The sequence below is a fragment of the Cygnus olor genome, chromosome 15, assembly GCF_009769625.2.
Source record: "Cygnus olor isolate bCygOlo1 chromosome 15, bCygOlo1.pri.v2, whole genome shotgun sequence".
Lineage (NCBI taxonomy): Eukaryota > Metazoa > Chordata > Aves > Anseriformes > Anatidae > Cygnus > Cygnus olor.
This window is the reverse complement of record NC_049183.1, coordinates 16,758,148-16,786,104: the sequence shown is the minus strand read 5'-3', so window position 1 is coordinate 16,786,104 and position 27,957 is coordinate 16,758,148. Positions and strand designations below refer to the sequence as shown.

The window sequence follows — 27,957 nt, the reverse complement described above, 5'->3', positions numbered from 1 at the left end:
AGAGGAGAGCTTCCAGCCACTGTGTTCATTCTGGGGAAAAACTGACCAAGTGTTTGGAGTTATCGAGAAGGAACAAGACAACAAGGGCGTGGCTGGATGCAGCCAAGGACCAGACGCAGTGTGGGGGCTGCAGGGCACGGTCTCTGGAGGTTCGCAGACCTGTGTGCAGCCAGGCGTGGGCAGCCAGGAGAGCTGAAGGAACGCCGGGAGGCTGCGGGCGCTTGGCGTGCACATGCCCTAGCTCTGCTCAGAGCCATTTTACAGTTGCCTGTGCCATGGCCTCCAGGGAGGAGCCGCTGCTGGAGCAGGCTGCTGTAAACAAGCTAAACTACAACCAGGAAATCTGATAGGAGACCGGCCCCTATCTATCTGCTGTTAGGGTAAAGGGAGATAAATTGCTCCAGGGACATAAACTTGTCCTCAACCAAGAATTCCTTTACAGAGGAAAACAATTCACTGGCTCATATGCACACTGACTACTTTCTTCTGGAGGCTGCAGAAAAAATCCCTACTATTTTAAGAATTTGCTGCTCATATTCATCATGCTAGATTGAATGTTGCTTGCGAACTGCTCTCTTCTGAAGTGTGCAGTTATTTTCCTCAGACCAGCAAGGTCAGGTGCAGCAACCTTTCTCTTGGAGGTACAGGGACCGATATTGCGGTGTGCAGTCACAGAAAAGCCAAATGAAGAATTCCTCAAGCCTTCATCTGCACCTGTGGTACCAAGCGATTTTTAACAGAATGTACATTCATGTGCAGTCAGGAGGCAGAAGGCAGTAGCTTTATTCTGGGGATAGCACATAGGCATTGAGTAGAGACTGAATTGTGAATATACATAGTCCCATTATCAAATAATATAACCATATCTCAGAAGTTCTGGTTCTTTGAAAATATTCACATAAAAATACCAAGGGGATTGAAGTTCTAACTATTCTGGAAAGTTACAACGTGTAGCAAAATCTATGTACAGCACTTTCATATTTTTAATGACGGTTACAAAATAAACTCCAGCAGTTTAAATGTTTAACATAATTATTAAAAAAAAATAATCAACTGAATGCAGTGTGAAACACCCAAAATGGGGAGTGGAGCTGAGTGCGCGTTGCCCTGTCACCACTGTCAGTGGAGAGAAGAGACCGAGACGGGCAGGGCTGGGCTCTGCCAGCACAAGGCTGGAAACTACCTGGCACTTACAACTGTATGGACTGAAAACGCTGTGAAAACATACTTCACTTTCTACGGCATGGCTTAAAAAATATTGAAAACTGATGATTTGATGGTCATAAGGTCTCCCATAAATAATGCACCGGTCGGTGATTCTGCGCTTCAGCACAGGCTGCAGGAAGAGCTCTTGCTCTGGCATCGACGTGCAGAGGCTCACCGAGGCTGTGGCTTGCGGAGCGCTTCGGCAGGCCGGGAGGTTTGAGCGTGTCGGGTTGGAAAGGCAATGGATGCATTTTGCACGGAGCAATGCCTCACAATATTAATGCACAGTAGTGTTGCTGCCGCAAAGCTCTTGGGGCGCTGCGTCGCCTGGAGGCGCATGCACTGACCGCAGGGTGCTGTTAGCCCTTTTGTCCCAGGGAGAGCTCGCAGGGAATTTAATTAATGTAAATAACAATCAGCTGTTGTTGAAAGATGGGCATGAATGCTTCTAGAGTTCCCTGGCTATATCCAGCACGAACTGGTCACATCATACGGTGCACCAAAGGGACTGCAAGGACCCCAGCCCCTGGCAGCGAATACCAGAGGGCACAGGAGGCATTTCTGGCTGCGCTCTGCTGTCCCTCGGGGGCAGTACTCGAGGCTCCAGAGGGCTCCCTCTCATTTTTAAGCTACTAAGGATTTTGTGCTTTACAAGGAGGCACCAAAATGCTCAGGGATTCATGTCTCCTGGCGAGCTCAGGTAAGTCTAGGGCTGATGACATGAAATTATCAACAAGATTTTTTATCAGTCATTGCCGCACCTTTAAGCAAAGCTGACGGCCAGAAGGGCTCTGGGGCTTTCCTTGCTCTCCCGAGCAGCTGGGTACAACCACCCTGGATCCAAGGTCGGCACCACACGGGTGTGCCATGGGGTTCTGCAAGGTGCTGTCTCTTATCACTGCCACTGGCCAACATTGGCAGGCATCAGAGCCTCCGGGCCACCACCGGTGGTCTGCACCCAGCTGCTGCCACCTGCGCAGGCAGCACTGCAGCCCCATGCTGTGCTGCTCCAGTGCACAGGGGGTCGAGAGGGTTGTACTCATCCCCAGTGCTCCCATCCCGGCCTGACCTGCTCTGCAGCTGCGAGGGGAACGCTTGGGCACGAGGGGACATCCTGCACGAGGGGCAGGGGCCCTGCGCAGCCACGCACCACTGGCCACAGGGACGGGGACAGGGGACAGGGCTACTGCGACTGCTGGTGCCAGGTCTGTGTGCTGCAGGGACACAGGGCAGCAGGGTTCTACCTGGGTGTGTCTGAAGCCCTTGATTCTGTAATACACTTGAAGTGAAGGATGCTAAGAAGGACATTGTCAAACCAAGGCGGTGTTTGCCTTCCTGTGCCCGTGCCTCACCCCCACTTCCATCTGTGACCGTCTGTGGTGCCCGTTCAGCGTCTGAGCTGTCCCAGCCCCTCGGCCTGTGGTTCTGCTCGGTGATAGCAGGCAGCAGCAGCGTATTTACAACCAAACTCAACGGGAGCAAATTGCACTTTGTTGGCGATAAATTGCTGCATTTCGCGTTGCCACGGCCTGTCACCAGGCAAGGGGGGACGTCATCCTGGGGCTGCGCTGGCTCTCACCGACCTGCACGTCAGTGAGTGCCCGCTGTGGGGAGAGAAAGCAAAGAGCAGGAGACGAGCATCAGGCAAAGGCAGCTGCTGTGGTCAGGGAGAACACGGCACCGGCACCGGCCTCTGTGCCCTTCACTGTCCCCTAAACTGCCCCACGGCACCACCTACCCAGTGAGTGTTACCCACTCAGTGCCACGCGCCCTGGGGTGCTGCCGGCCAGCCTTTGTTAACTGGGGGACACAGCTCCTGCTTCACCCTCCCCACGGCCGTTGCTTCACCCCCATTTAGAAGGAAATCCCCACCCCACCCCCCGCCGCTGGCTTTGGGAAATACAACTCACCTCAAACTTGCTCATGAATTCTGCAAAAATGCCAAAGAAAGATTCTGAAGTTGTCATTTTAGAGTCTTCCCCGAAGAAGGACAACACCTTGCCGAATTCTTCCATGGCCTTGTGCTGCAGGTCATCCAGCGAGCGCATGGCAGGCTGGGCACTCTCCAGAAAGGACTGGGAGAGATGGCTTAAGGGAAAACAGCCGGACTGCAGGGCTAGTACAGATAATAATAGCTTCTGCTTATGAGTGTGGCCAGGTTTCCTCCCAGATGCAGGAAAGGACCTGCTGCAAAGGTCCACACGCGAGGGCAGCCTGCTGCCATGCACAGCTGGCACAGCAGAACTTCCCTGGAGGGGGAGATGGCCCGGAAAGCTCTCTGGCCCTGTGGCATGGCTTTCTGCCGTGCAGAGGCCTGGGGGCTGGCGGCCACTACAAAGCTGTTTCCCACCTTGGCTAGGAGAGAGTGGAGGGTGGAGGTCCCCACACTTCACCAAATGCTGAGATGTGGGCATAGCGCTGCTGCTTACCAAGCGGGGACAACGACAACCAAATGGTTTTACTTGAGGGCAGTAAGTCGTGTTGGGGATTTGGCCCTTTCCCAGAAGGATACAGTCATCACGATTGCAAATCTGTCCTCTGCGGTAGCAGGCATGTTGTGGCAGGCCACCTGTATGTCGCTGACGGTGGTGTGGAGGTCCTTGAGGTCAGCCGTCAGCGTTCTCTGGTTCACTGCAGGAGCAGAGAGGAGCCAGCAGCGTTACCTGGGTCTGGCTGCCTTCCTGACCCTAACTGGGCAGCGAGCAGGGGCCGTGGCAGGGGTCGGGGCTGCCCGGGGACACGCAGCTCCACGCGCCCTGCTCTGCTCACAGCCTGTCCGTGGGCTGCAAAGAGCAGCTGGGCCAAGTGCAAATTCCAGCTAGGAAAGTGACCTTCATCAGGGGAAGGCTTACATCTCTGGGCCTGAGTTTTCTTCTTCCTTTACCGCCTGTAGCACCAATTCCCAGGGGAATTGCTCACAACCAGGAGGCAATGGTGTGCAAAGGGAAGGCAGCCCCACGGCTTGCCTGCAGCCAGCCTGCTGGGACCCCACCACCGCACACGGATGGTAACCCCGAGATCTCGGTGACTATTTTAAAGGCAGCTAGCCAAGCCGTGTGATCCTCAGTCCATGCAATACCTGTGACTGGACTGTGAACCTGTAACTGCGAGGTGGTGCACGCTGCAGGCAGGAATAACGCTGGCACCAGCCCCGGGGCACTGCGCAGCGGGGATGGATGGAGACAGGGGCTGGGTGGAGCAGGACGGCTTCTGGCACTTCCTGCTTCTGCTCCTCATCGGCACTTACAGGGTACGTCTGAACTCGCCACCAAACCTTCTCGTGTCAGAAGGAAGGTTCAGCGCAGGGACAGCTGTGTCTGGGCACTGCCGGCTGCAGCAGCGTGTCACAGCCGGGACCCCCCCCGCCACTAAGCTCGTGCCTTTCCAGCCCCCTCCTCTCGCTCAGGACCATTCCCCCTTGTCTTGGGTCACCGTCCTGCTTGTACCAATGCTCATGGCCAGTCCCGTACCTGTATCAAACCAGGAGGCAGTGCAGATGCTTTTGTTCGATTACCTTTGGCAGCGAGCGGCACTGTAGGAAGATCCTTGGCAAAGCCCAGGAGCTCTGGGAAGTGTTGGCTAAGTGATTTGGCAAGGATGTGCAGGAAGGTGGATTTCCCATCAACAGTCTTGGTTGTGTTCAGCTACAGCAAAGCAAAACAAGTAAGGAGACCCTACGCAGAGGTTTGGGAAGCACCCAGTGGGGCTGGTTGCATGGGGGCTCAGCGTGCGTGCATTCCCCTGCATGGCCATACCCCGCCGTGCTGAATGGATCAACGTTCAGACGGGACGTTTAGTGTTTACGCAGTGTGTTACACCCAGACGGGAGGCGCTGAGATGCTAAGCAGTGCCCCCACCCCGTGGTGGGCTGTATCCCTGCACCCCACACACACCACGGTGCCCCTGCTGGGACGGAGCCCGCACGGGGCACTCAGGGCTGAGGCCTCTGGGGCCGGTGCTGTGAAAGGCCCCTGCCCTGCCGCCGGGCCCTCGCTGGGAGCTGCAGCACCCAGCACCCAGTAGAAGGGCAGGCGTGATAACGGGTCACTGCAGCTCCCGGCACTGGTGCCTCCGGCACGAGGAGGCGCGCGCTTCCTCTCCTTACCTCAGTGAGAAAGTTGATTTTAAAGCCTGTTGTTTTGCCGGTCTTGGGCTGCCCGTTGTTCAGGTAGTTTCCCATTGCCAGCACAAACTGCAAACACAAACCGTGGTGAATGACTGGCCAGTCACCTCCAGCGTTTACACTGCCCCGTCCCCGTCTCCTTCGGTACCTTTGGCACCTGCTGTTGGGTCAGAGCCGCACCAAGAGTGCAGCTTACGTTAGCGCTGCCCACGAGTCCCTTCCCTCCCCTGCAGCAGTCGGGCAGGTCTCTCCTGTGGCCAGAGGCTGGCTGGATCAGCTCCTTTGCCACTTCCAGCACAACGTGATTTTGCAGATCTTTAAGGGGATCTTTTAAAGAAAAAGCAGCGATCCAGCAGGGCTGTTTCCCCTCCGAAAGGCTGACTCCTTATGCCATGCCTTTGCAGCACTAGGGGCACAGCAGGGCCCTCGGGCAGGGCCCTCGGGACAACCTTGAAGTCAGCCTGGGGCTCTCGGGATTCCTGTTCTCTGCTCGTTAATGTGCAGCCAGCCATTGCCTCCCCAGCACTTAACGAGGTGTTGGGGGTCACTGGCCAGGAGCCACCAACGCGGTTCATCTCTCATCTGGAAATGCCTTCTGTCACACCGTGTTCTCATTCATCCCACCTGCTTTTTTTTGTTTTTTTTTTGTTTGTTTGTTTGGTTTTTTTTAAGCCAAAGCCAGATGAATTAGCATTAATTGGGGACAGCTCATCTGAGTCAGGCCAAAGGGCAGCTGCCAGCACGCAGTGGTGGGACCCTGCAGGCCAGGGGCCGGGGCTGTGTGGGGCTGTGCCACTTCTGCGGGCCTTGGAGGGGCGGCAGGGACCCCAGCAGCTGCTGCCCACAGGGACGGTTCTGACCTCCAGGATTTTAGCCAGCTTCTTGCTGCTTTTCAGCTCCAGAGAGGCCTTGCAGATACACTCGTAGCTCGCTTTGATCTCCTCCGTCTTCTCCTGCAGGGTGGTCTTAAAATGTAGGCTGCGCAGACGGATCTTGTACTCTGGTACTGACAACATCTGAGAGCAAAAGGAGGAGAAAATTACTGCTGTCACCTTTAACCAAATCCTTCCTAGATGATGCTCCCTGGCGTATTTCCCTGTGCTTGAAAATGGTATGGTGCTGCAGGAGAAGGAGGTTTTGTGCCCATACCCACAAGTGTCAACAGAAAGTAAGTCAGAGGAGGGCAAAGTCACTCTTAGCATGCAGTAAATTTTGTGGTATGCTTCAGCTGTGAAACTGCCACTGCTGGGAGCTCCTGGACACCTTGGGCGTCGGCCCAAGCATCACCCACAGGAGGTCTCGGTGATGGGTGCCCCCAGCTCCTCCCACCCACAGCACGCACTCGGAGCACATCAGAGCCCTGCTGGCTGCGTGCTTTCTGCTGTGCCCTCCTCCCCCATGCCTCTGCAGGACATCCCACGGGCAGGGCCCCGCAGCCGGAGCACCTCCAGCCAGCAGGTACCTGCAGCACAAACTGGTCGGGCTCACTCAGCTTGCCGGGGTTCTCCTTGTAGCTCTGGAAGCGCTGCACCTCCTCCCCATCCGGGGCGTACAGCAGGAGCTGCTTGATGTGAGAAGGCTCCAGGCGGTCCGTCTCCATCGTCATGAGGATCTGGCGCAGCTCCATGTGCGAGAGCTTGAGGTGGGCGATCAGGATGGCTGCAGGGAGGGACGTACATCAGCGGGGCCGGGAGGAGGGCCAGCCCTGGGGATGGGCTGCCTGGCAGGACGGGGCTGGGAGGGGAAGCACAATCTCTGCGGTGCGAGAGCAGCCTGGGCTTCGTGTGTCCACACTGACAAGGTCAGCTCTGGGAGGAGGAAGGGCTTTCCACCCCCCGAGGCCCTGCAGAGGCTGTAGGGGTGGCTCAGGAGTCACTCGCCCCTGCAGACCCCTACCAGGCTATTGCAAAATTTTGCAAGGACATCCCCAGCACGTCCATCTGGGAAACTGTGGAAACTGGAAACCATGCCCAGAGCCTCCCACGCTGCCACATCGCTGCAGCCCAGGGAGCTGGGGGCTCGCAGGTCCCACCAAGCCCTCCCACTGCTCCTCCCCACCACAAGCACTGGAGATGCAGCACTGACCCCCCTTGGTGCACGGGGCAGCCCCAACACCACTCTTCCCCTGTCCCTTGGAGGCCAATGAGCCACATCCCATCCCGCTCCCATCCTTGTCCCCCTGTCCGGGCTGAGCCCAGCCCCGGGGGGCACTCGCAGCGGCTTCTGTTGGGCTGCAAGAATAGCTCCAGCCAGAGGAGCCGTGCTGGGACTGTGCTCCTGGGATTGTGTTCATGTAGCCTCCTTCCTTTTACCTTTCCAGTTCTCTACATCCCTGGTCCCATCTTGGGGCCCGTTTTGGGGATACGTTCACCACGATGTTTACTTACATGTGTTGTAGGCCTTTTTGTGGGACAAAATTTCAACCACGTCTTTCTTTTTAAAGGTTTCAGGCATGAGAGTTGGCTCTGGAAGAGAAACTGAGAGATTTAATCATGGGTAAGGACAGGCTCAGCCGGCTCCAGTGGGAAGAAAACTGCTGAAAACAGTGAAACCATGAATGAAAGTGAGGAGAGCTGATGCTTTGCACACAGCAATGGCTCCGGGAATCCTTGAATTCTGCGATTCAAAGATCTCCTGAATGGAGGACTCAGTTGGAGCTGAAAAAGGTAAAACAAGAGGTGAAATACACAGAAAATCCCAGATTGCCCAGAAACATCCCCGAAACAACAGCCCCTGAGAAGGGTCCCATTTCGTCCCACTTCCACCACCAAGCCCGTCTGAATTTGCCCACGCGAGCTGGGCCTGCCCATGTCTGCTGTCACTGCTATACGTTACATAGGTAGAACAAAAAACATTACTCGTAATGCCCTCTATGGGCAGAGAAATGTTTTCACAGCTTTTTCAGGGCCGAGTTCTCAAGCAGCAGAGCTGCAGTTTGCTCCCAGCCTGCAGCTGGTTCCCGCTGCGCGGCACCGCCGGGCGTCCCTGCGGGCATCGACCGCCAGGCGCTTCGCAGGCATGGGGAGCGGAGCCCGTGCACAAAGGTGCTGCAGGTTTAGGGCTCTGCTCTACTGAAAGCCAGGCCTGTCGTGGCAATGAGGGGCGTTTTGGGACACAACAGCCTGGGGGCAGCCGGGCAGAGCCGACTGAGCGCATGAGAGCAGGAAGCAGAACGGGAGCAAAACCGTCCGGCTGAGTTCCAGTGCCCAGCCCGACTGAAACGCAGAGCGACAACGGACAATGAGAACAGACAATGGCAGCGAGGAGGATTAAGGGAGACAGAGACACCATCTCCACCTTAATAGCCTGCAGTGCCGCCGGTCACAGCACCCTGCGTGTGAACGCTGCTGTGCTGCCCCGAGCCAGAGCCGGCACCCCGCTGCCTGGTGGCCCTTCAGCCCTGCAGCCCCCTCAGCCACACACGCCCTGCCCTCCGGCTGCCACCAGCACCCGCCCCAGAGCTCCGGTACTTACTGGTTGGTTTCTGCGTCCCGAAGTGCAGCTCCAGGTCCAGGTATTTGACCATGTCACTCAGCTTGTCGTAGTCCGAGTCTTCCCCGAGCTACAGGAGGAGAAAGAGCGGGCGGGTGGCTGTGCTGCCCCCGGGGACCGGCGGGCACTGCCACCTGCACTGTGCCCCTTCCCTCCAACGCCACCCTGGGCTCTGAAAAGCCCAGGACACGTTGATGGCACCGTCCTTGTAAGAGGAGAGTCAGCCATCGTAAATCCCCTGCCAAAATCCTGTGAATAGCTCCCTGCTTGTGGAGGTGGCTTCTACACAAGGTGCTGAGCTCACCTTGTGGGACCCACTCTCTTTTGAGAAGGGAGGAGGAAGCCCTGAGACGACTCCTGTCAGCGCTTCCATCTGTCCCTGCAGCTGGCCTTGCTGCCCCACATGTTCATTTCGCTGCTGTCCTACAGCTGAAGTCCTACAGAGCGATACTGCTGCTCACCTGCTGCTGGGGCACACTCGCTCTACTAAAGGATCAAGTACGAATTCCAGAGGTTTTCGGAATTCTTTGCATCCAAAAAATGACCGGGAAGAAACACCTTGTTCCCCAGAGTGCCTGGGCAGAGGGAGCTGCCCACAGGGATGCAGGGCTTCAAGTGCTTGCTGTGCGGGCAGTACTTGCGGGACTGGAAGGTGATCCCACAGCTCCCAGCCAGCTGTTCACGGCAGGAGGAGAAACATAGGGGCTGGAAGATGAGCTCCACCAAAGCCAGCTCCTCCCTACAGGGACCTGAAGCCCCCTCCATCACCTCAAGTCCATGAGGCCAAAGGCTTACCACACCTCGCCTCACTCCTTGCCTCTGCTTTGCCCCGTGGTGCTCTCAGCGCTCTCCCCACCACTCTGCTGCCACCCGTGCTTGTGGTTTCCCATTGATAAAACCTCCTGCAGCCCCCGCGCCCCCGCCCGGGCCGTACCTGCCCCCAGATGGTCCCTTCCGAGTTCTCCACCTGCTCCCACCGCAGCCTCTTGACGCTCATGTGGTTGGTCTCGCTCCTGCGGTGCAGCAGCCCCCGGTGCAGGGGGGGCGCGCAGGGCACCGGGGGGGGCGGCGGCGGGGGGGGCGGGGGCGGGATGGGGTGCAGGTGGCTGATGAGGGACTTGGGGGCAGGCGACGCGCTCGCCTTGGCGGCCTCTGCCTTAGCGGGGACGGCCTGGGGGTCGTGGAACTGCAGGGGGGGTGGCGGCGGAGGGGGGCTGAGCGGTGGCGGGGGGATGTGGTCCGAGAGCGTGGAGTAGGTCAGGGAGCTGCCTTCGTCGCTGCTGCTGATGTACTCGCTGCTGCTGACGTCGTTGGTGACGTAGCTGCCCTGGTCATCGTGGAAGCTCATCTGGGTGGGGAAGAGGGGAGAGGCTGAAGGATGCTCCTCATCCTCCATCCCCGGCCACCAGCCTCAGCGGGGTCCTGCCCCCCTCTGCCCCCAGCCCGGCCCCGGGACGTGTCCCCAGCGCGGCACGGGCTGCTCCAGGCTGCCACATACGGCTGGTGGAGACATGCACCAAGCCCAGCACCACGCTCACCTCCTCGTAGTCATTCTCGGGGGTGAGGAAATCATCCACAATGGTGACCCGGTGTCCCAGCTGCTCGCTGAGGGCGTCCAGGAACCGGTCGGTGTCGCGGCTGCGCGGGGGCCTGGAGAAGGTGAAGAGCTTCTTCCGCCGCGACAGCGGGCTGAGCGGGTACTGCCGGTGCCGGGGGGACGGGGCCGGGCTGCTGTCCAGGCTGACGTAGGGGTTGGACTCGGTGCTGCTCGGGGAGGGCATGCTGCTGTGCGGGCGGTAGTAGCACTGCTGGGAGGCCAGCGGGTCGCTCGGCCATGAAACCGGCATCCCCGACTTGCGAGAACCTGCGGGACAGGGCGCTGCCGGGGGTCCTGCTGCGGTGCTCCCCAGAGCCCCTCCTGCGGGCTGCCAGGGGCCCGGCACCGCGTTGAGCACCAGGCGAGCACCCCCGAGCCCCCCCCAGCTCTGCCTCTCTCGGGAGCCGTGGGAAGACAGACGGTACCTGCAGTGCGCGCTGGCTCTGGGGCCGGAGGCGATGCCCTGCGCAGGGCGGCACTGCCCATCTTGCTGGCGAAGCTGCCAAGGAGGCGGTTTTCCAGCTCTGCGTAGACAGCCGACATCTGGGAAAAAGGGCAAAGAGCTGCTGCCAGTGCCCGAACTGAGACCTGGCTTGTGACCCCCCCCAGGGACCTGCAGTGTCCTGGGGCAGGACATCCAGCACAGATGTCTTTTATTCTTTACGGGACTGCTTCACCCCAAACCTAGGCTACCTTGCCTTTTCTGAAGCTCCCCAGGAGCCTCCCACAAGGCTGCAGGAAGACAAGGACAGACCCCATCGGTACTAAAGCTGAGTAATTGCCCAGAGAAGAGCTCTGAGGCAGGGATGCTGCCAGGCACAGAAAGCAGGTGCTGACACACAGACACATCCCTGCTGCTTCCCTGCATCAACATGAAAGGGGTCAAACTGTCGATGCTCCCCATGAAGGCAAAGGTCCCATGTTCCTGGGGCAAAGCGCTGCCAGGAGCCCTCCCCGCCTCCCACCCACGGGTGACAGCCGCACCATTTTGGGGTTGGGGGTCTCTGGCAGGGACGTGCCGTCCCCAGCCTGCCTCTCTCCAGGGATCAGGCGAACCGGGACCTCCACGGTGTCACTCTGACCTGCCGAAGGAAGACACAAATCCGTCAGGAGCCCCCTGTCCTGCACATGCCCCCAGCAGCCCCTGACAGTCCCGACCCGTGAAGGTCCCTCCCATCCTCTGCCTGGCCCAGACCCGTCCCTGCCCCAGCCGGGCGTGCAGCGAAGCTGGCAGCAGCAGCCACCCAGCAGTAAAACATGGCGTGTACCAGAAAACAAGCACAGCTGAGAGACAATCCTCCTGTGCCTTGCCCCTTACCTCTCTGTACTCAGTTTGTCTAAACGAGAATAAATAAAATATATTTTTTGGTTACTGAAAACCCCATGGGCTGCTGACCCTCGCAATTCACTTCTGAGCAATGGAAGGGGCTGGAAACAACGTTCAGGCTGAGCCCAAGTGGCTTCTTATTGGAAGTGCTTGTTTCAGCTGTTCCAGAAAGCAGGGATTTCCAGGCAAAGACTTGGGGCTCGCTCCATGCTGACCTCCACCTTTTCCCACCATTTGTGCTCAGGGACAGGCCAGGACATCGACCTGGGGCAGAGCACTCGGGTGCAGCCTGTGGGACCCCAGCGCCCTCCTCCCTGCAGCGGGAGCCCCGCACAGCCCCCTGCCACCCACCTGCAGCCCCCACTTCCTCGGGGCGGGGGGTCCGAAGGCTGCCCCGGCACAGGGAGGCCCCTCGCACGGAGCTGCGGTAGCGCTCCTCTGCCTCCGGCTCGGCTGCAGCAGAAAGATGCACAGTGAGACACGGAGAGCCGTGTAGGACCCCGCCATGCCCCGCTGCCCCTTGCCCGCAGCCGCTGGGGCATGCAGCCGCTCTCCCCCCAGCCCAGCAGCCTTCCCCCATCCTCACTCTGCTGCCGGGGAGCGGAGCTGGCTGCAAACGCCGCTGCCAGCACGCAGCAGGCGGCAGGAGCCCAGAGATGGGGAATTGCAGTTGCTCCCTTTCCCAGCAGGATTGGTGTCCCCAGCCTAAGGGGCACAGGACACTCCAGCCCCGAGCTCATCTGGCCCAGAGGGATCCAGCAACAACTGCTGCCCTCAGGGGACAAGGTGGGAGTGGGGACAGCGCCAGAGCACTGCCTGCAAGAGCCACGCTAGTGAGTTACTTTGTGCGCAGGTCAGTGCGATGGCTCAGAGGCTCAGACACGGCAGGACGAGGATACCAGAGCATCGTTCTCCCTGGTATCCAACAGACTGACGGTCACACAGCCCGATACACACAAACGTCAGAGATAGCCACTGAGTTTGGAAGAAGCCCAGGTGAAGAACCACCCAAAATTCATGGATCTCCAGCTAGCCCGCTCCCATGCGTGGACACACATCATGCACCAGAACAGCCAGAACCTGGGGTGCCCACAGGCTGCCCCTCGCTGCTGAGAGGCTGAAAGGAGCCAGGGAGCAACCCGTGCGCAGCGTGGTCCTGGGAGGCTCAGCACCGTCCTCATCCGTCCATGGCTGGGGACACCTGCTTGGCATCCCTGACACGGGCTGCTAACTGCAAATATACAGACTCCCCCCTGAGATCTTCTCAAGTTTATAAACTCCATTTTTAGCGTCTTAGCTCCTAGGAATATCCAACAATTTAGGTACATCGGGCCATGATTTCGCACACGCAAAAGCAGTGGAAATCGTGCAAATTAGGTGAGCAAATACCCATCAGTTTTCCACGCACAACAGGGGGTATTTGCACCAGGACTGCTCAGCTGTTTCTCCCTGTGTGGGGAAAGGCTGTGCCAAAAGAACTGTGCTCTTCCAAATGTCTCTCTGAATTCAAACACCTTTTTCATACAGTTTTACCTACATTGAGTCTAAAACAAACATATCAACAAAATGCAAATGGCCTAGAATAGAAGAATCTGAAAGCGACTAAGAAGCCCAAATCCAAAGATTAAAACATTTCAGTCCAAATTTGCCCTCCACTTTCCGCTGTCTGAGTGCAGAGCCAGTAATCCTCACCGAGCCACAGCTGGTTTTGTGTTGCCACAGCAACAAGCGATGCTGGCAGCAGAGGCGGAGTGCAGGCATCCCTCAAGGGACAGGGACAAGTGATGTCTCTGGGCGAGCTGCACTCCTGCCGCCTCGCTGGCATTGTCAGGTCGAGCTACCTCCTGCTACCCCAGCGTTAACAGCAGGTGCCCGTGCACGGCTGACTGCTGCAGACATCCCGACAGACACCGCTGCCATCCATCGCCCGCCTCTCGTAGCCAAGCGCTGCCCCTCGACCATCCATTTCGTTCCTAACCTCCAACCTCCTGAGCAGCTTCTGAAGCCCTTTGCTGCCACAGACAACCTCTGCTGCTGCACCAGCACCACCTCTCCTCTCAACCCTCAGCCTGATGGTTACAGATCAAACCCTCATCGGTGCCAGAAGCCAGAGACGTGCTCTGCACAGGGGCAGCAAGGGGCAGCACCAAGCTCCCTGGGGGCCTGCGAGACACGGCACGTCCCTGCCGGAGCGGGGGCTTTCCTCTCACCTGCCAAGGACTTGTAACCAAGAAACCTGGCAATCTTTTGCTGGCAGTGCTCCTGCTCTTCGTACGTCAGCAGCTGGTAGATAAACTGCCAAATGACTTGCTTGGCTGGTGTGTCTAGCACCGGGTACACATCCACAATAAGAGTGTCAATATTCCTGCAAAATTGGAAAGAGAGGGCTAGGCAGTGAGCACGTCCTGAGCTGCGCAGCCCCATCACACAGCTTTGTGCTTCCCGTCCTGCCTCTGCCTGCATCTTGGCTTGCCTGAGCCCTCGGTGCAAGCACACCAGGTCAGCTACACACGGAGCTGCCAGGCTGCCGGCGAGGGACCCAGCCCTTCAGGGCGAGATGTCAGGGACCTGGAGCTGTGCAGGTGGTGCTAATGCACAGAGGGATCTCCTGGGCCCAGCAGCACCTGGCAGCCAGGCTATAAAACCTGGTTCATGAGGCAGGCTGGGCTCTGGGGGAGCTGGCTGAAGGAGCACCAGAAGGCAGAGATGCTCTGGCAAGGCCCAAGGTGCTGATGGCAGCAAGCAGGCTCAAGACAGAAGCACACCGGACACGAGGGCTGGGCTGAAGGCTCTGCTTCACGTTGGCTCTGTGGTGGGTGGAGGTGGTGGAAGGGCTGTTGAGAATGACAGGGCTGAGCACCCGATTCAGGGAGGAGGATGAGGCAGCCCAGGGAAGGAGGGCTGTCTCAGGAAGAACTGCCTCCTGGCAGCTGGCTCTGAGAGCTGAGGTCAGGCTGCTCCTCTGCTGAGAAGCTGAGGTGGCGATCTGAGGTCAAAGCTTCCTGTGACTACTGCATCCTGCTTGTAGAAGCAATAGTAAGAATTTCTTATAAAGAACTGGAAGGAGACTTTGTATTTAGAACAGATCTGTTGTCTTGATGTTAACCAAGTGGAGTGTCCCTGCCCTCTAATGAGCAGGGACCAGGTCTGTGAGGGAGAGCTGAGGGGTGAAAGGGGTCATTTGTTGAGCTGCTCTCTAGCTCTGCACTACTTTGCCTTTTCTGTGGAGCTGGGCTCAGCTCCTGGCTGCCAGAAGCCTGTTCCCTGCTCAGAGGTTGGTATTTTGGAGGTGCTGCAGGGGCAGAAACTGCTGTGCCCTTTGAACTCGCTGTTCTCCTGGTTCGTGGACAGGGTGAGCTGGCTTGCAGTGCATAAGCTGGCCAAAACCCAGCTGTGGGTGTCCTGCTCCCTCCTGTGCTCACAGCTGGGAAATGCTGCTATCTGTGTGCTGAGCCTGCAGGCAACATAAACTTAATATTTCGGACTTCTGCCCTTCTCAGAGCAGTTACAGGTCACAGCTGGTTCACCCTGGGGCAGGCACACAATTAGCTGATGATGAATTATCATGAAATGGGGCAGCTACAGGTGAGACAAGCTCAGGAGGAGGAGACGGGTTCCCATGCCCCTTGTGCAGCCTTGGGGAAGCCCAGGTGAAGGCGATGGCCCTGGGAACAGCCCTGCTGAGAGGGAGCTGCCTGGCTCTGTTTGCAGGACTCAAGTTCTCATCCTGGTGCTGCAGAGCCCTGCTCAGCTCGGGTCTGCGTTTCCCAGCTGCAGACCCCAGGGGCTGGTGCCTTGTCCTGCAGCAGCTGTTCTCACCCAAATGCCCACTGGGGGAATCCCGCAGAAGCAGAGTGGTCTCAGGAGAGCTCACAGCAATGACTTCCTCTTTATTGTGGTAGAGGTAGTGACTGCAGGGCCTCAGGAGGGTTTGCTCAGCTGCTGGTGGGGGATTCAAGCAGCTGTGCCTCCCTCAGCACCTGCAGGTTCGTGGGCAGCACAGGGCTCTGGTCGCATCACGGTGGTGCAGCCCTAGAGATGCTGCTGGGAGTTTGTCTATTACTGTTAGTGACCTAAATACAGAGGGGTTTGTTGTGTTTCCCTGTAAAACTGAGGATTCAGATCCTTATCTGTCTTTATAAAGCAGAGTGCTGCATGAAGGCAGCAGGAGCCTGCCTGGCTCTGCCTGGTGCATCCCCAGCCTGTGGTGGGACCTGGGCTCCAGGGAGCGCTGGGGCAGTGAGCACCTCCCAGCACCCTGAGCAGTGGCTTCTGCACTGCTGTGTGGGAAGGTTAAAGACCAAGGGCAGAAAACAAGGTCACTACGGCTAGTCTAGGTGCTGCCAAGGGATGGGTTTCAGCCCCGCAGCAGGGCAAGGAGGACGTGTGCAGCTACAGGATGAGGGCTGTGCAGCTGTCCTGCTGCAGACAAAATGCTGGAAAGAACAAGGAGTCGGGAATGGAGCGTGGTGAGATTACTGCCAGAGGCAGCAAGAGAGCCTGTGCTGTGGGAGACAAGGTCACCTTACGGTGGGGGGGGAAAGGAGATGGGACTGACCTCCAAAGCTAATGTGTCTGACTGCCAGGACACCTGGCGAGAGATGGGCTCGTGCCTCAGTTCTTTCCCTGAGGCAAACGCACAGCTGGAGAAAGGGATCAGAGCTCGCTGCTGACAGCCCGTGAGGCTGAGGTCTGTTCCTGCTTCAGGACTGACCCTGACATGGGCATCGCTACCGGTCCAGTTGGCAGTGTTAGAGGAGTGGGGCTGCTGACGAGTTACCGATGTTGGAAGAAGCTTTCCAGGGCTTTGCAGATGGTATAGCGCTCAGGTGGAGTGAGCAGGTGTTCCAGCTGCTGGTGGAAGGTCCTCCCTTGAATCTTGATGCTAGAGGGGAGTATCTCTGCAACCCACTGCAGGGAGGTGAGCGCGGAGGAGGCGGTCGGGGACTCAGCAGAGTCAGAGTCTGCAAGGCGCAGGTAGAGAGAAAAGAAAGTTCAACAGAGAAAGGGGCTGGACTGGGGCCACAGGACGTGCCCTGCAGCAGCCCTGTCTGCTGGGCAGGAGTGAGAGAACGGTGTGGCTGGGGCTGGTCTGTGCCTCCCAGGGGGGCTGGAAAACCACGCAGGTTGTGGAGCCACAGTGCTGTAACCTGCCTCTGGGTGCCCTGGCCTGTGGCCCCCCTGGTGAATGCAGCAGCTAGGCCCTGCAGGGTGCCTTTGGTCTTGCTGGGGTCTTTCAGGCTGATGCCTGCCCCCAGACCACTCACACCTGGCTCCACCTCCTGGTTTTCCAGGTCTTATCTCCCTGATAAAGGAGACCTCAGAGCATGAGCACCTCACTCCATGGAAATACACAGCCTGATGTGCGGGTGCACACATTGCTGCACCAGGGAGGTGGGGGGGGGGGGGGGGGGGGGGGGGGGGGGGGGGGGCGGGAGGAATCAAACAGGCTTTGGTCTCTGGATGGCTGATAAAACGCTGTTTTCTGGCCAGCTTGGAGCTGGGGCTGCCCTTGCCGTTGTCCTGAGCCACAGGGAGCTGGGCTGGCTACTCCTGAGCTCCTGGCTGTGCCAGCAGGCCCAGCAACCTGCTGTGGACGGGTGGGGATGTTCTGCCTGGGCTGCCCCTTGGGAGCTCTTTGGTCAGGCTGCTTCTGCATTTGTCTGGGAACACGGGTGGCATTCCTTCTCTTGCTCTCCAAAGCCTGTGCTCAAACTTCAAAGCACTTTACGATAATCGCTGCCTTCAGGGGCAGCACCAGTCAAGAGTTACCTGCAAGCAAGCTGAAGAAGGGGAGGCCGCTTGCTTTGCCATGCATTTCATGTGCTGAGCCTGGAGCAGTGTGGGGTGACGTACCCAGCTGGGAGAGGGACCTGGCCCCGAGCCCTGGGATGTGCTCAAATGTGGGAATGTGGCCAGGGCTCTGGGGGCAGAAATCCCACCCTGTCTTGTTTTTTTCAAGAGGTTTTGAGTGCCCCTGGCCCTCCAGATGAGCAGGGAAGATCTTGCTTTTGTTTCTAGGGCATGTGCAATCAGGTTGGTAGCACAGGGTTGCCAATGTGGAGCTTGGGGGAGTCTGTCACTGCTCTGGCTGGACGAGCCACTCACTAACTCCTGCATTGCAGAGCAGCACCCCAATAATGCACTGACCCTGCCGCCTTCACCCTGCTTTGGAAACACTGCAGCAAGCCCCGCGCTGAGCTGTGGTGCTGAAATCACTGACAAATACCCACATCACCCCAGATACCCTCCTCCTGCTGACACGCTCACCAGCAGTGAGCTAAATTATTCATAGCAGCAGCAGTTCTTCTGAACAGCACAGTCCGTGCACAACCGCGATATTTGCACAGCGACCGTGGATGCACAGGGTTGGATTACTTCGGTCAAGTACACGGCACAGACTGCATGTGGAGGACGCTGGACAGGGCTGTCAAGGACGATCACACAGTACACTGAGCCTTCTGGACAGCGGCCAGGCTGGGGATTAAGCCTGACCCCAGAAAGCCAGCAGCCGCCTGCCCTGGCAGGAGGAGCAGCATTCGCCTGGAGGCAGTGCCTGCAGCGTGCTGAGCCCATGAGGGCGTGTGGTGCTTCCCTCCTGACATGGCAGTTTGGGAGCTCTTGGATTTGGGATTCCTGTTAACTCCGGGCCCCTCCTGGCCGGCATGCTTACCGTTGGAGAAGTTGACGATCCCCTCTTCCACCACCAAGGTGGGCATCGCCCCGCTGCCCTGCAGCATCGACACCACCTTGTCATGGGAGCAGTTCCTGCAGGGCACAGGAGAGCTGGTCAGAGCTGCCCTCCTGTGGCTGGCAAACAGCCCCGGCTGGCTGCTCGGAGCCCCTGCTGCCCTGGCTGCAGTCTCCCTGGACTCTCCATCCTTGCCTGGCTCCACCTGTGCTGATCAGACAGGGGCAGCGTGAATCACGCTGTGATGCCCTGGGTGTACCCACAGCAAGGAGTCAGCGCGTGTGAGCACCCCACAGAGCTGCTGTGCTAAATGAAGCCAGCTTTAAGCTAGGCTCAGACCCAGCAGATAACTGTCCATTTAAATGGTAGTGCTGTGGTCTCTGTCTGCCTGTCCCTGTTCTGCATGGAGAGTAAATGCAAGCTGGGTGTGAAATGCATGTCTGTAGGCAGGCCGGTCTGCGTGGGAAGGGCATGGGCTGACCTGGGACAGGGCCTGCTAAAATGTGGGCTCAGAGGACAATCTTCAGCTGGGTCTCCTCTGTTTTCTGGCAGTGCTGCATCAGCCAGCAGTTTGCTGGATCAGCCGAAATGTGAGAACTGAAGCACTGACAGAAGAAGCATCAGATGTTTAACCTTTAAATATTCATCGCTTTCTCTTATCACGTAGCCTGTTCTAACCCTTTGCTCTTGCTTTTTGTGCAGAAAGTCCAAGCTGATGAAATATGGGCTGCTGCCACTGCACTGGTGAAATACAAGGAACAGCAGGGCTGGAGCTGAAGTACTCCTCCTAGAGCCAGTTTTATAAGAGAATATGACAGGAGATGTCCATATGGGGCAAAAACCCTCAGGCCCCAACAGCCAACTCTCACGGACACCCAGCTCTGGTCTCTGTCGCACAAAGGTGAACAAGGAACACAACCGTGCTGGCCCCCTGCCACTGCCCAGGGCCCCCCTGATCCCAGGGGCTTTAAGGAGCCTCTTACCTCATGTCCAGGCCGTTGAGAAATAGGATTCGGTCTCCAGCTTTGAGCGCAGCCTTCTCAGCCGGGCTCCCTGCATGTGGAGGGAAGGAGAGGGGCTTCAGCTGACGGGTCCCTGTCCACCGGGCTCAGTGATGCTAGCACCCAGCTTGTACTCAAAAGCAGGTGTGGTTTCAGACTATTCACTAAATACGCCTTCTACCTTTCAAAACAGGGAGTGCATAAAACCAAGATAAATCCTACCAAAGCTATTAACTATTCAACTTGGGAGACTCCATCACTAAGCCTTGTCGAAGTCCCTTTGCTATTTTCTAGCAAACAACAAACACTTAAAATTTCACATTCGGACCAGAGAGAGGTCTGACTCCTGAGGCTGGCAGCTTTTCCTACCTGGCAGAACAGACTCGATCCACACTGGTGCATGTCCACGTAACGTGAAGCCAAAGCTTTTGTTGCCTTTATAAACCCTCACTGTTCTGCAGGTGAAAAATGTAAAGGAGACATCAGAGCCCGACAAGCGTTTGGTTCTTGTTTCCTTCCTCAGCCCCACCAGAGCCCCCTTTCCTGGACCCTTCCTGGGAGGATTCCCTGGCTCTGCTGACAGACCCCGTCCTGCTCCATCTGTCTGGGAGCTGGGGCTGGGAACAGAGCAGGGCACCACCAGGGCAGCTCGGTGCTCCGGGGCTGCTGAGCTCTGGCCCTATGGGCAGCGGGAAGTGGGTTAATCCCCTGCGCACCACTGTGTCCTTCCCTCCTGCTGCTGCTGGCACCCAGACACCGCTGGGGCAGGGCAGGGTGACGCGGCCTGCTGTGTGCCTGGGCATCATGGCCCATCAGCAGGGCCGAGCATCCTGCATCCAGCGTGGCCAGGTATCCTGCACCCCTCCCAGCACCCACCCAGCACATCGCCATCCCCTCCCAGCCTGCGAGCGCCGTGAGCTCGGGGGCACCCAGGGGAGGCGTTACCTGCGGGCAGCCCCCGAGGCCACATTGCTGGTGATGAGCGAGGTGCTTTTCCGCAGGCTTCTGCTGGCCTCCTCGTGGCTGCGGGGCACGGAGCTGGCGCGGGTGGACACGAGGAGCCGCTCCTGGTGGTCCTCGCTCCGGCTGCGCCGCAGCCGGTTGCTGTGCTGCTGGCTCTTGGAGCGGCACAGCTTGCTGATCAGGCTCTGCGACACCACCTCGTCGAAGCGCTGCCGGTGCTTCTTGGGGATGAAAATCCTGGCAGACGGGACAAGGGAGGGCGGTGAGGGTTGGGGTGGAGGTGGCCATGGCACAGAGCTCTGGATCCAGCTGTATCAGGGAAAGGAGAGGCCAGAGCAGCACCAGACCCTCGTGTGCTGTCAGTCTCAGTCCCGCTGGAGCTGTGAGCACCAGGGCACCGGGCTGGGGACACTGGGGATGTCAAGAACAGAGGGAACCCTGGGGACACCGGGGATGCTGGCTGCATCTCCTGCTCTGTCCCATGCATGGCTCCATCAGGGTGAGGAATTCACAGCCCTCCACTTGCAGAGACCAATTCAAACAGCTCTGTTCCTCCTTGTGTCCCATCCCAGACCTCTTCAGCCACTGGCCCTGGTATGCCAATGACAGGGTTCTGCTCAAGCCTTAAATTAACTGCTTTTCCCCCAACAGCAGCCCAGGAGCCAGCCCTGTGGGGGAAAACCGCACTCTGTGGAGCCTGTCCTGCTGCAAACCTCGCTGCTGCCGAAGGCTGTGGCTCCCAAGGTGGCTCGGAGCAGTGTTTGGAGGGGACAGGATGGGTGGTGTCAGCAAAAGCAGGACGAGACTCTCTGCCCTCCTCTGGGTCCTCTCCCTGTCCCTGCTGTCCAGGCAGACAAGCCCTGCACAAGAGCCCCCAGAACAGCTCCTCCAGACCCAGCCTCTTCACCAGGACCCACCAGGACCCACACGGTGCTGCTGCCCATCTCCCGCCCAGGCCCTCTGCTGAGAGCCCTGCGGCTTTCACTCCGGGCTGAGGCATTCCTCCCGTGCTTGGTGCAACGGGGGAGACGCTTTTCCTTTCTCTTTTTTTTTTCCTCTTGCCATCACAGCCGCAGAACACCGACACCTCGTTCACCTCCTCCCACCCTTTCCGTTTGCACATTTAGGGGCTCCTCGAGGAGGTGTTATCTCCTGGTGTTTCTATAGCAACTCCGCGCACTGCGCCCAGGCCGCGGCTCGCTGCCGCAGCTGCACTCGCTCGCCAGACACCGCCTCGTGCGCCCCGTTACCGCTCCTCACCCCCGCGCACTAACAGCAGGCCTGGCACCCGCGGCGGGTGTCGCTGCCGGGCGCCGGGGGCACGTTTCGCAGAGGGGGTGGCAGGGGCGCGGGCAGGCTCGCAGCGGGACGCGGGGCAGGCTGCTGCTGAGCACCACGGCCGGCTGTGTGCTACTGGGGGGCTCCTGAGGGGCTCCTGGGTGTCTCCTCCACAGGAACCTGAAAGCCTGGACGAAGCTGGAGGAGAGCAGACCTCCAAGCCCAAGCCTCCCAGGACCAGGACGTCTCCATTTGCCTCCTGAGGACAGGCAGAGCTCAAAGCAGCGGCTCGTGCCCTCCCGCTGAGCTGGAGCAGGCAGATTGCAACTGGGCCCGATGCTGACATATGCTCACACAAAGCATTTGGTGATAATTTAAAATAAGTAACACATCGGTACAATTCACAGTCAATTTGTGATGAAGCAGGAACTAGAAAAGAGTGAAACTGTGCTAATGAATCGTTCCCCCAGCTGCACGCAGGCGTCTGCAGCCCTGCGGCAGGGAGGAGGCGAGTGCCGGGCAGCAGCGGGGCCGGGCTGCGCTCCCCTCCCTTGGGGAAAGGGCCCGGGCCCCTCGCAGGCAAAACGAGCACGCTCCCATTTCAGTTGGCCAAATTAACTCGGTCCCACTGCTGTCAGCAGGACTGTCCCACTTTGCACTGACGGCTACTTCACCTGCGGGCGGACAGAAAGGAGCTGAGGAGCAAAGTACAGCTGGCTCGTAGCAGGCACAAAGACACGTTTCTCTATGGATTGGCTCAGTGTTCAAAGTAAAACTTTGTGTTAGAATGGAGAGGAGCAAAATGACTGGTAAAAATAATCCTATTAGAGCACACAAATGGTTTTCCTCCTGCAAAACCTTTTGCAGAGAATTTCCAGAGTGGCCTCGGGGAGTGCAGAATGGCCACGGCACTGCTCGGGGACCTGCAGGGCAGTGCTTTAGTGTTTTGGATGGCCTGAGAAACTGCGTGCGCTCACATCTGGTCCTTAACAAGCAACGCAGCAACAAGGCGGCGCAGGGGATGGTGCTGGCCTGATGCTGCAGCTCCAGCGCAATGCACCCACACAGCACACACCGACACCAGCACCAGCACCAGCACGGGGCGGATGGTGCCCGGCACTTTGTGGGAAACCACAGCTGCCCCGCCATGTCCGGCCATCCCTGGGATCGGCCCTGCCCGGCACCCAGCTGGGTTCCCTCTCCCCCCAAAGGGATGCCCCGAGAGCACCTGGGGACCCCGCGGTCCAGCAGCCCCGCAGGCTGCCTGTGCTGGGGAGCCAGGCAACGCTGGCCTCGCACCTTCGGCTTCCTCCCTCTCCTCTTCCTCGTGTGCTCCATGTCAGCACTGGCTGCATTCCCTGTTGGAGGGGGGATGGGAAAGGAGTTCCCAGCCCTGGGCACGGTGGCCCTGCGCCCACTCCCCAGCCCTGCAGAGCCCCAGCGCACTGACAGCCCTCCTCTGTGGAGTACCAGGACATGTTCTTCAACAGGACTCAGTCTGCACCAGCATGAATGTGAATCCAGGGCATTTTCCAGGCCAGGAGAGGTCCCCGAGCGCTGTGAGTTGCCGCATGCTCCCATGGGGCCAGGAAATGCGGCCGGCAGAAGCCCGCCTGCCCTGCCCCATCACAGCTCTCCGCCCTGAGGTTCACTTCAGCAGAGGGTGGTCAACACATCTCAGTCTTTGCCCACTCTTATCAAAACTCGCAGACAGGTCATTTGCAGCTTATCTTCTCACGGATATTCCTCTTTCCTCAGCTGGCACTTGCTAAGGGTTTTCTCTTGCCCCCGCCAGCCCAGGGGCCTCCCCTGCCCTGGAAAGCTGCAGTGGGTGCCGCCCAGCGCTGGTGCTGTGCCGCGCTCTGCAGGACCCACAACTTCACACCACCTCCCTGGGGACCAGCCATGGTGCCCAGCCACGAGGTCTCCCGGCTCTGCGCCCCTTCCCACCCCAGCACCAGGCAGCACCCCAAAGCAGCCTGCTGGTGGGCTACGGTCACGGAGCCAAGTCAGACCCAGAAGTGCTCTTCCCACCTCCCCAGCCCCCAGCCCCAATTTTCGCTTGAGCTTTGCCCGACTCCCCCAGCTCCCCGCACCGCAGCCGTGGGGGAGCAGGATCTGACCAGGCCAAGGCAATGCTGGCAGCCGTGGTCCCCTCACTGGCCGTGCCCCACCACGTGTGGGGGAACAGCAGCAGAGACATCGTGGGGATGCCCATGGGAGCACGAGCCCTGCCCGGTAAATCTAACCCCAGGCATCGCACGCGGAGGAGCAGAGCAGAAACGTACCGAAAATGCCGAGAGAAACTCCGGTCCTTTCCCATTTGTCCAGGTGCGGCGGGAACAAAAGGGAGACGCTTCAGCTCCTCATGCAGCTGAGATTCAGCCTCAGCTCACGCCCACGACGCGGATCCAGCAGCCGATCGGTGCCAGCGGGGCCCTGCCCTGGCACCCCGCGGTGCGGGGAGCGCGGCCAGATGGGCGGCCAGCAGCGCCTGGGCTGCCTGCCCTCGCCCTCGCCTCCCAGCGCCGGGGTTACCACGCACCGCGTCCTCCGCCTTTTTTATCAGTTCTGCTCTAATGTCTGCTTTGCTTTCCCTTCTCCCCAGCTCCAGCTCTGCCCCGAAATTCGGCTACGAAGCCTTTTGCTTTCCCTAAAACTGCAGCCTCTGTAATTTCCAGCTGGAACTCTCTGGTAAGGATGCTGCACAGAAAGGAGGGCACGGCTCCACGCCGAACTCCAGGGGGATGCCTCGCTGGTGCTAATTAGTTGACTTCTAAAGTGCTTCTGTTTAAATTACATGCTGCTGTAATGGGTGAGAAACCTTAAAGGAAAACAGCAACTGCACAGATGCGGTGCTGCTCGCGCACGGCGGAGCCACCGCGGCCACCACGGCCACCGGCTCCAGCCCTGGCTCGTGGGGTCACCGACAGCAGGGCCAGGACCCGACCTCGGCTTTCTGCCATCGTGGGCCCGAACCTGTGCTGCGGGGCATCATTCACCCCCAGGGTGACGCAGCCACGCATTGCATTAGGGATAGAAGATGAAAAAAAAAAAAAACACAACTTTTTTTTATATAATGCCGTCTTTAAACACAGCACTGTCTTTTGATAAAGAGGATGTGAAGCTTTCCAGAGCTGCAGAAATAAGACATGATCTCCAGGCAGCAAAGCAAAGACAAATGAAAAATGTATGGTTTAGCCCCAAAACAGCCATCAAAGACCTGACCTTGAGTCTCTCGCTTGTGCAGAAAACACATCCCAGGGTGGATTAAAACACTGAGCTACATTTGGATTGTGTCTAAATTATGCCGTATAAACAGCTGCCAAGCTGGAAAAACACTTCTGCCCCGATAATAAGCTGCAATGCTAAATTTCACATCCTTCTGTGATAGAAAACTCTTCACCCATACAGTAAGGAATTGCACAGATCTTCTCAAATCTAATCTGCTTGTCCCTGCCTGGATTCCCCTACTGACACCTCTGCAGACTTTAGCTGGGCTCTGGGCACTCGTCCCGTGGTGTGACGGCGGGGACGGGCAGGGCCGTGCCGGCAGCCCTGCGCTGCCCTCCAGCCCCGCGGGGACACAGCCGCAGAGCCAGCGGCACTTGCAGGCGGTGGGTGCAGACCTCTGGTTTTCACAGTGGGTTCTCCGTGCGGGCAGGGCTACCATCCCACCCCCTAGAATGGAAGGCTCAGTAATCCTTCATCTGGCCGCAGCTGTTTTGCAGAGGTGCCTGCTGCTCCCATGGAACAGGACTGACGGTGCTCCTCCACCCAGCAGCGCAGACGCGGAGCTCCCCGCAGCGCAGCGCCTTCCCAGCCCACTCAGCCCCCGGCCGGGGACCACCTACATGCCCTGAGAGCCCCCCGGTCACCTTCCCCCTGCCAGCCTTGTGCCTGCACCACACAGGTGGGGTTTTTTTGTAAGCTTTTCAGTGTGGGAACGCCAGGACAAATGCAGTTTCTCATGTTTAAGACATGAGAAACCCCTCAGACCAGGCAACTGCATTCCAAAATCGAAGTTGCAAATCAGTGTTGGTGTGAAAGCAGGCTCTGCTGATAAAATCTGCATTACAGCAGTAGCTTGACTTGTCAAACCAAATTAATCCCATAACAGATTTTGCACCGAGGCATTTTGGTCATGACCTATTTGAACTCAGCTGCAATAAAAAGAACTTCGCTCCCAACTGCCTTCACTGCTGGCACATTTTTTTTCCTGCTGCCCTAATTCCTTTTTTGGGCCATTTAACATATGTCCGGCTATAAGATTAGTGGTTTTTTATAACGGAAGCAAACCAGAGCTGCTTTTCCTCCATTATCGTCCTACTGCCCACGCAGCCGTGCAGCGGCCCTGCGCAGACCCCGGGGCAGCAGGGCCCGGCAGCAGCAGCACGATGCAGCGGGCTCGGCATCGCCCGTGCCTCGCACGAGCTGCACTTCCAGCCCCACCGAGAAGGAAAGCTTTCCCCAAAGCCTGCAGGCAGGGAGACGTGGGGAGGGGGGCAGGCAGGGGAGCAGCGTGATCTATCCTATATAAATCCTGATAAAATGAAATTTCTTATCCAGAGAAAGTCACAGATGGCTGGTGCATATTAATACAGGGACATGCCAAGCGATTTTATTGCCGTGAAAAACAAGCTGAGACAAATAGATTGTTTGGAGCATTATTAAAATGAAGGCGGTGGAATTTCTCCCGTGATAAGAGAACCCCTGTTGGGCAGCGATTTTATCTTTGTCAGGGATCAAAAGTGGCTGCAATCACAAGCACGCTCGCTGCAGCTCAGCCCCCGTGCAGCCCCTGCAGCAGCGGGGACACGTCTGGTCCCTGCCTCGGCTCCCAAATCGAGCAGGGGCTGTTGCAAAGGCAGCGTGCTGCAGCCAAAGAAGTGAAGTGACAAACTACAGCTCACTGTATTCTCCTTGCAGCAGAGTGAAGCACAACAGAACGACCTAAAGGAGACCCACGACAACACGTAACAGCCTAAACAAACCGAGAGCTGCCTCCCGCTGAATTAACGCACCCTGGACCTTAACACCTCCCACTGATCAAATCCAGGTTAATGGGATGGTGTCTGCGCACGGGGCATCCGCGCTGGTGTTCAGTGCACAAGCTTTTGTAACACTAAAGGTCAATGGGGAGAGGGGAGATCTGTGTGATTTCCGTCACTCCGCAGTTGTGCTGTTCATCTGCTTGAAACAGATGTTTCAAATGTCGCTGCCAGGAACCGAAACAGCACCGGCATGGGGACGGATGGTGCTGGGGGACAGCGCAAAGGGAGACGGCGACCGGACCGGTATGTGGTGTTTCACAAGCTCTAAGCCTCACTGAAACGCAAGCGAGGCTCTGTCTGTACCACTTGCCTCCAAGTGACTCGGGGCCACTTTGTCCCCTGAGCCCCAGGACAAGCCCTCGGCGCTGCTCGGTGCAGAGCCGGTGCAATTCCTCTGCCGGAGCCGCAGCTCGGCCCTGGCTGGAGACATCTCCAAACGAGAGCAGTGCTGCGAGGCGCACACCCCCGGGACCCCCCGCCCCACGTAACGCACCTGCCCCTTCCCCTCCTGGCACGCTGCAGCCCTGCACACACAGGGAGCGGAGCAGCCGAACCCCCGGCTCCCCCGGCTCTGACGCTTGCAGGCGATGGAGGCACACAAAACGAGAGATTTCCCTCTCCCCCGGCCGGCAGAGTTGTGATGCCCATGGAGCCTCTGGCGGCAGCAGCTCGGATGCAGTACGGACGCTAAGAGTTAATTAACTTTTCACACATCTCGTTTTTGCGGTGCCGGGGGTTGCTAGATCTGAGAATTAAGCTGCTTTAAAAGCATTCCCCTCCCAGCCCCCTCGGGTCCCGGGAAAGGTCTGTTCATTACTTACCCGAGACAGCTCATCTTTCCCCCTCGCTGCTGCTTGTCATCATCCTTGAGCAGAACTACAATTGTGCACTTTTACTACACGGACCAACCATATGGGCAGGGGATCTGAGCGCAGGGAGGAACTGGCGCAGCACGTGCATTATCCCTGCTATCCACAACCAAACGGATGAAGAAAATGTCAGCAAATTAAAATCTGCAGGAGCTTAATTCTGGGCAAATAGGATGGAATCCATTTGAGCTAAATGGAAAGAAAAAAAAAAAAAAAACTCGAAAAAGCCCAGCCCGAGGACAGCCGGAGGAGGAGCGCTGTCTGCAGCCCCGGTCCCTGCGAGGGCGAGCTCTGAGCTTTGTGCTGAGTCCCGGGCTCTTGGGTTACGCTGCACAGCAGCACCGTGCGGGGAGCGC

General features: G+C 58.2%; 1 protein-coding gene across 1 annotated transcript; it reads right to left on the bottom strand.

The window, feature by feature from the left end:
• Positions 1-493: 493 nt before the first annotated feature.
• On the bottom strand, positions 494-27,760 carry LOC121078652 (Grid2 interacting protein). The gene is made up of 20 exons (XM_040575040.1): positions 27,554-27,760; positions 20,383-20,637; positions 19,807-19,892; positions 19,420-19,489; positions 18,419-18,513; positions 16,526-16,709; positions 13,847-14,110; positions 11,403-11,718; positions 10,844-10,961; positions 10,360-10,685; positions 9,756-10,169; positions 8,804-8,891; positions 7,717-7,794; positions 6,792-6,988; positions 6,190-6,345; positions 5,312-5,398; positions 4,721-4,850; positions 3,719-3,837; positions 3,117-3,281; positions 494-2,810 (listed from the first exon to the last, which is right to left on the bottom strand). Exons 1-20 carry the CDS (start codon positions 27,565-27,567, stop codon positions 2,739-2,741), a joined length of 3,234 nt encoding a protein of 1,077 aa, XP_040430974.1. The 5' UTR covers positions 27,568-27,760; the 3' UTR covers positions 494-2,738.
• Between the last annotated feature and the right edge of the window lie 197 nt (positions 27,761-27,957).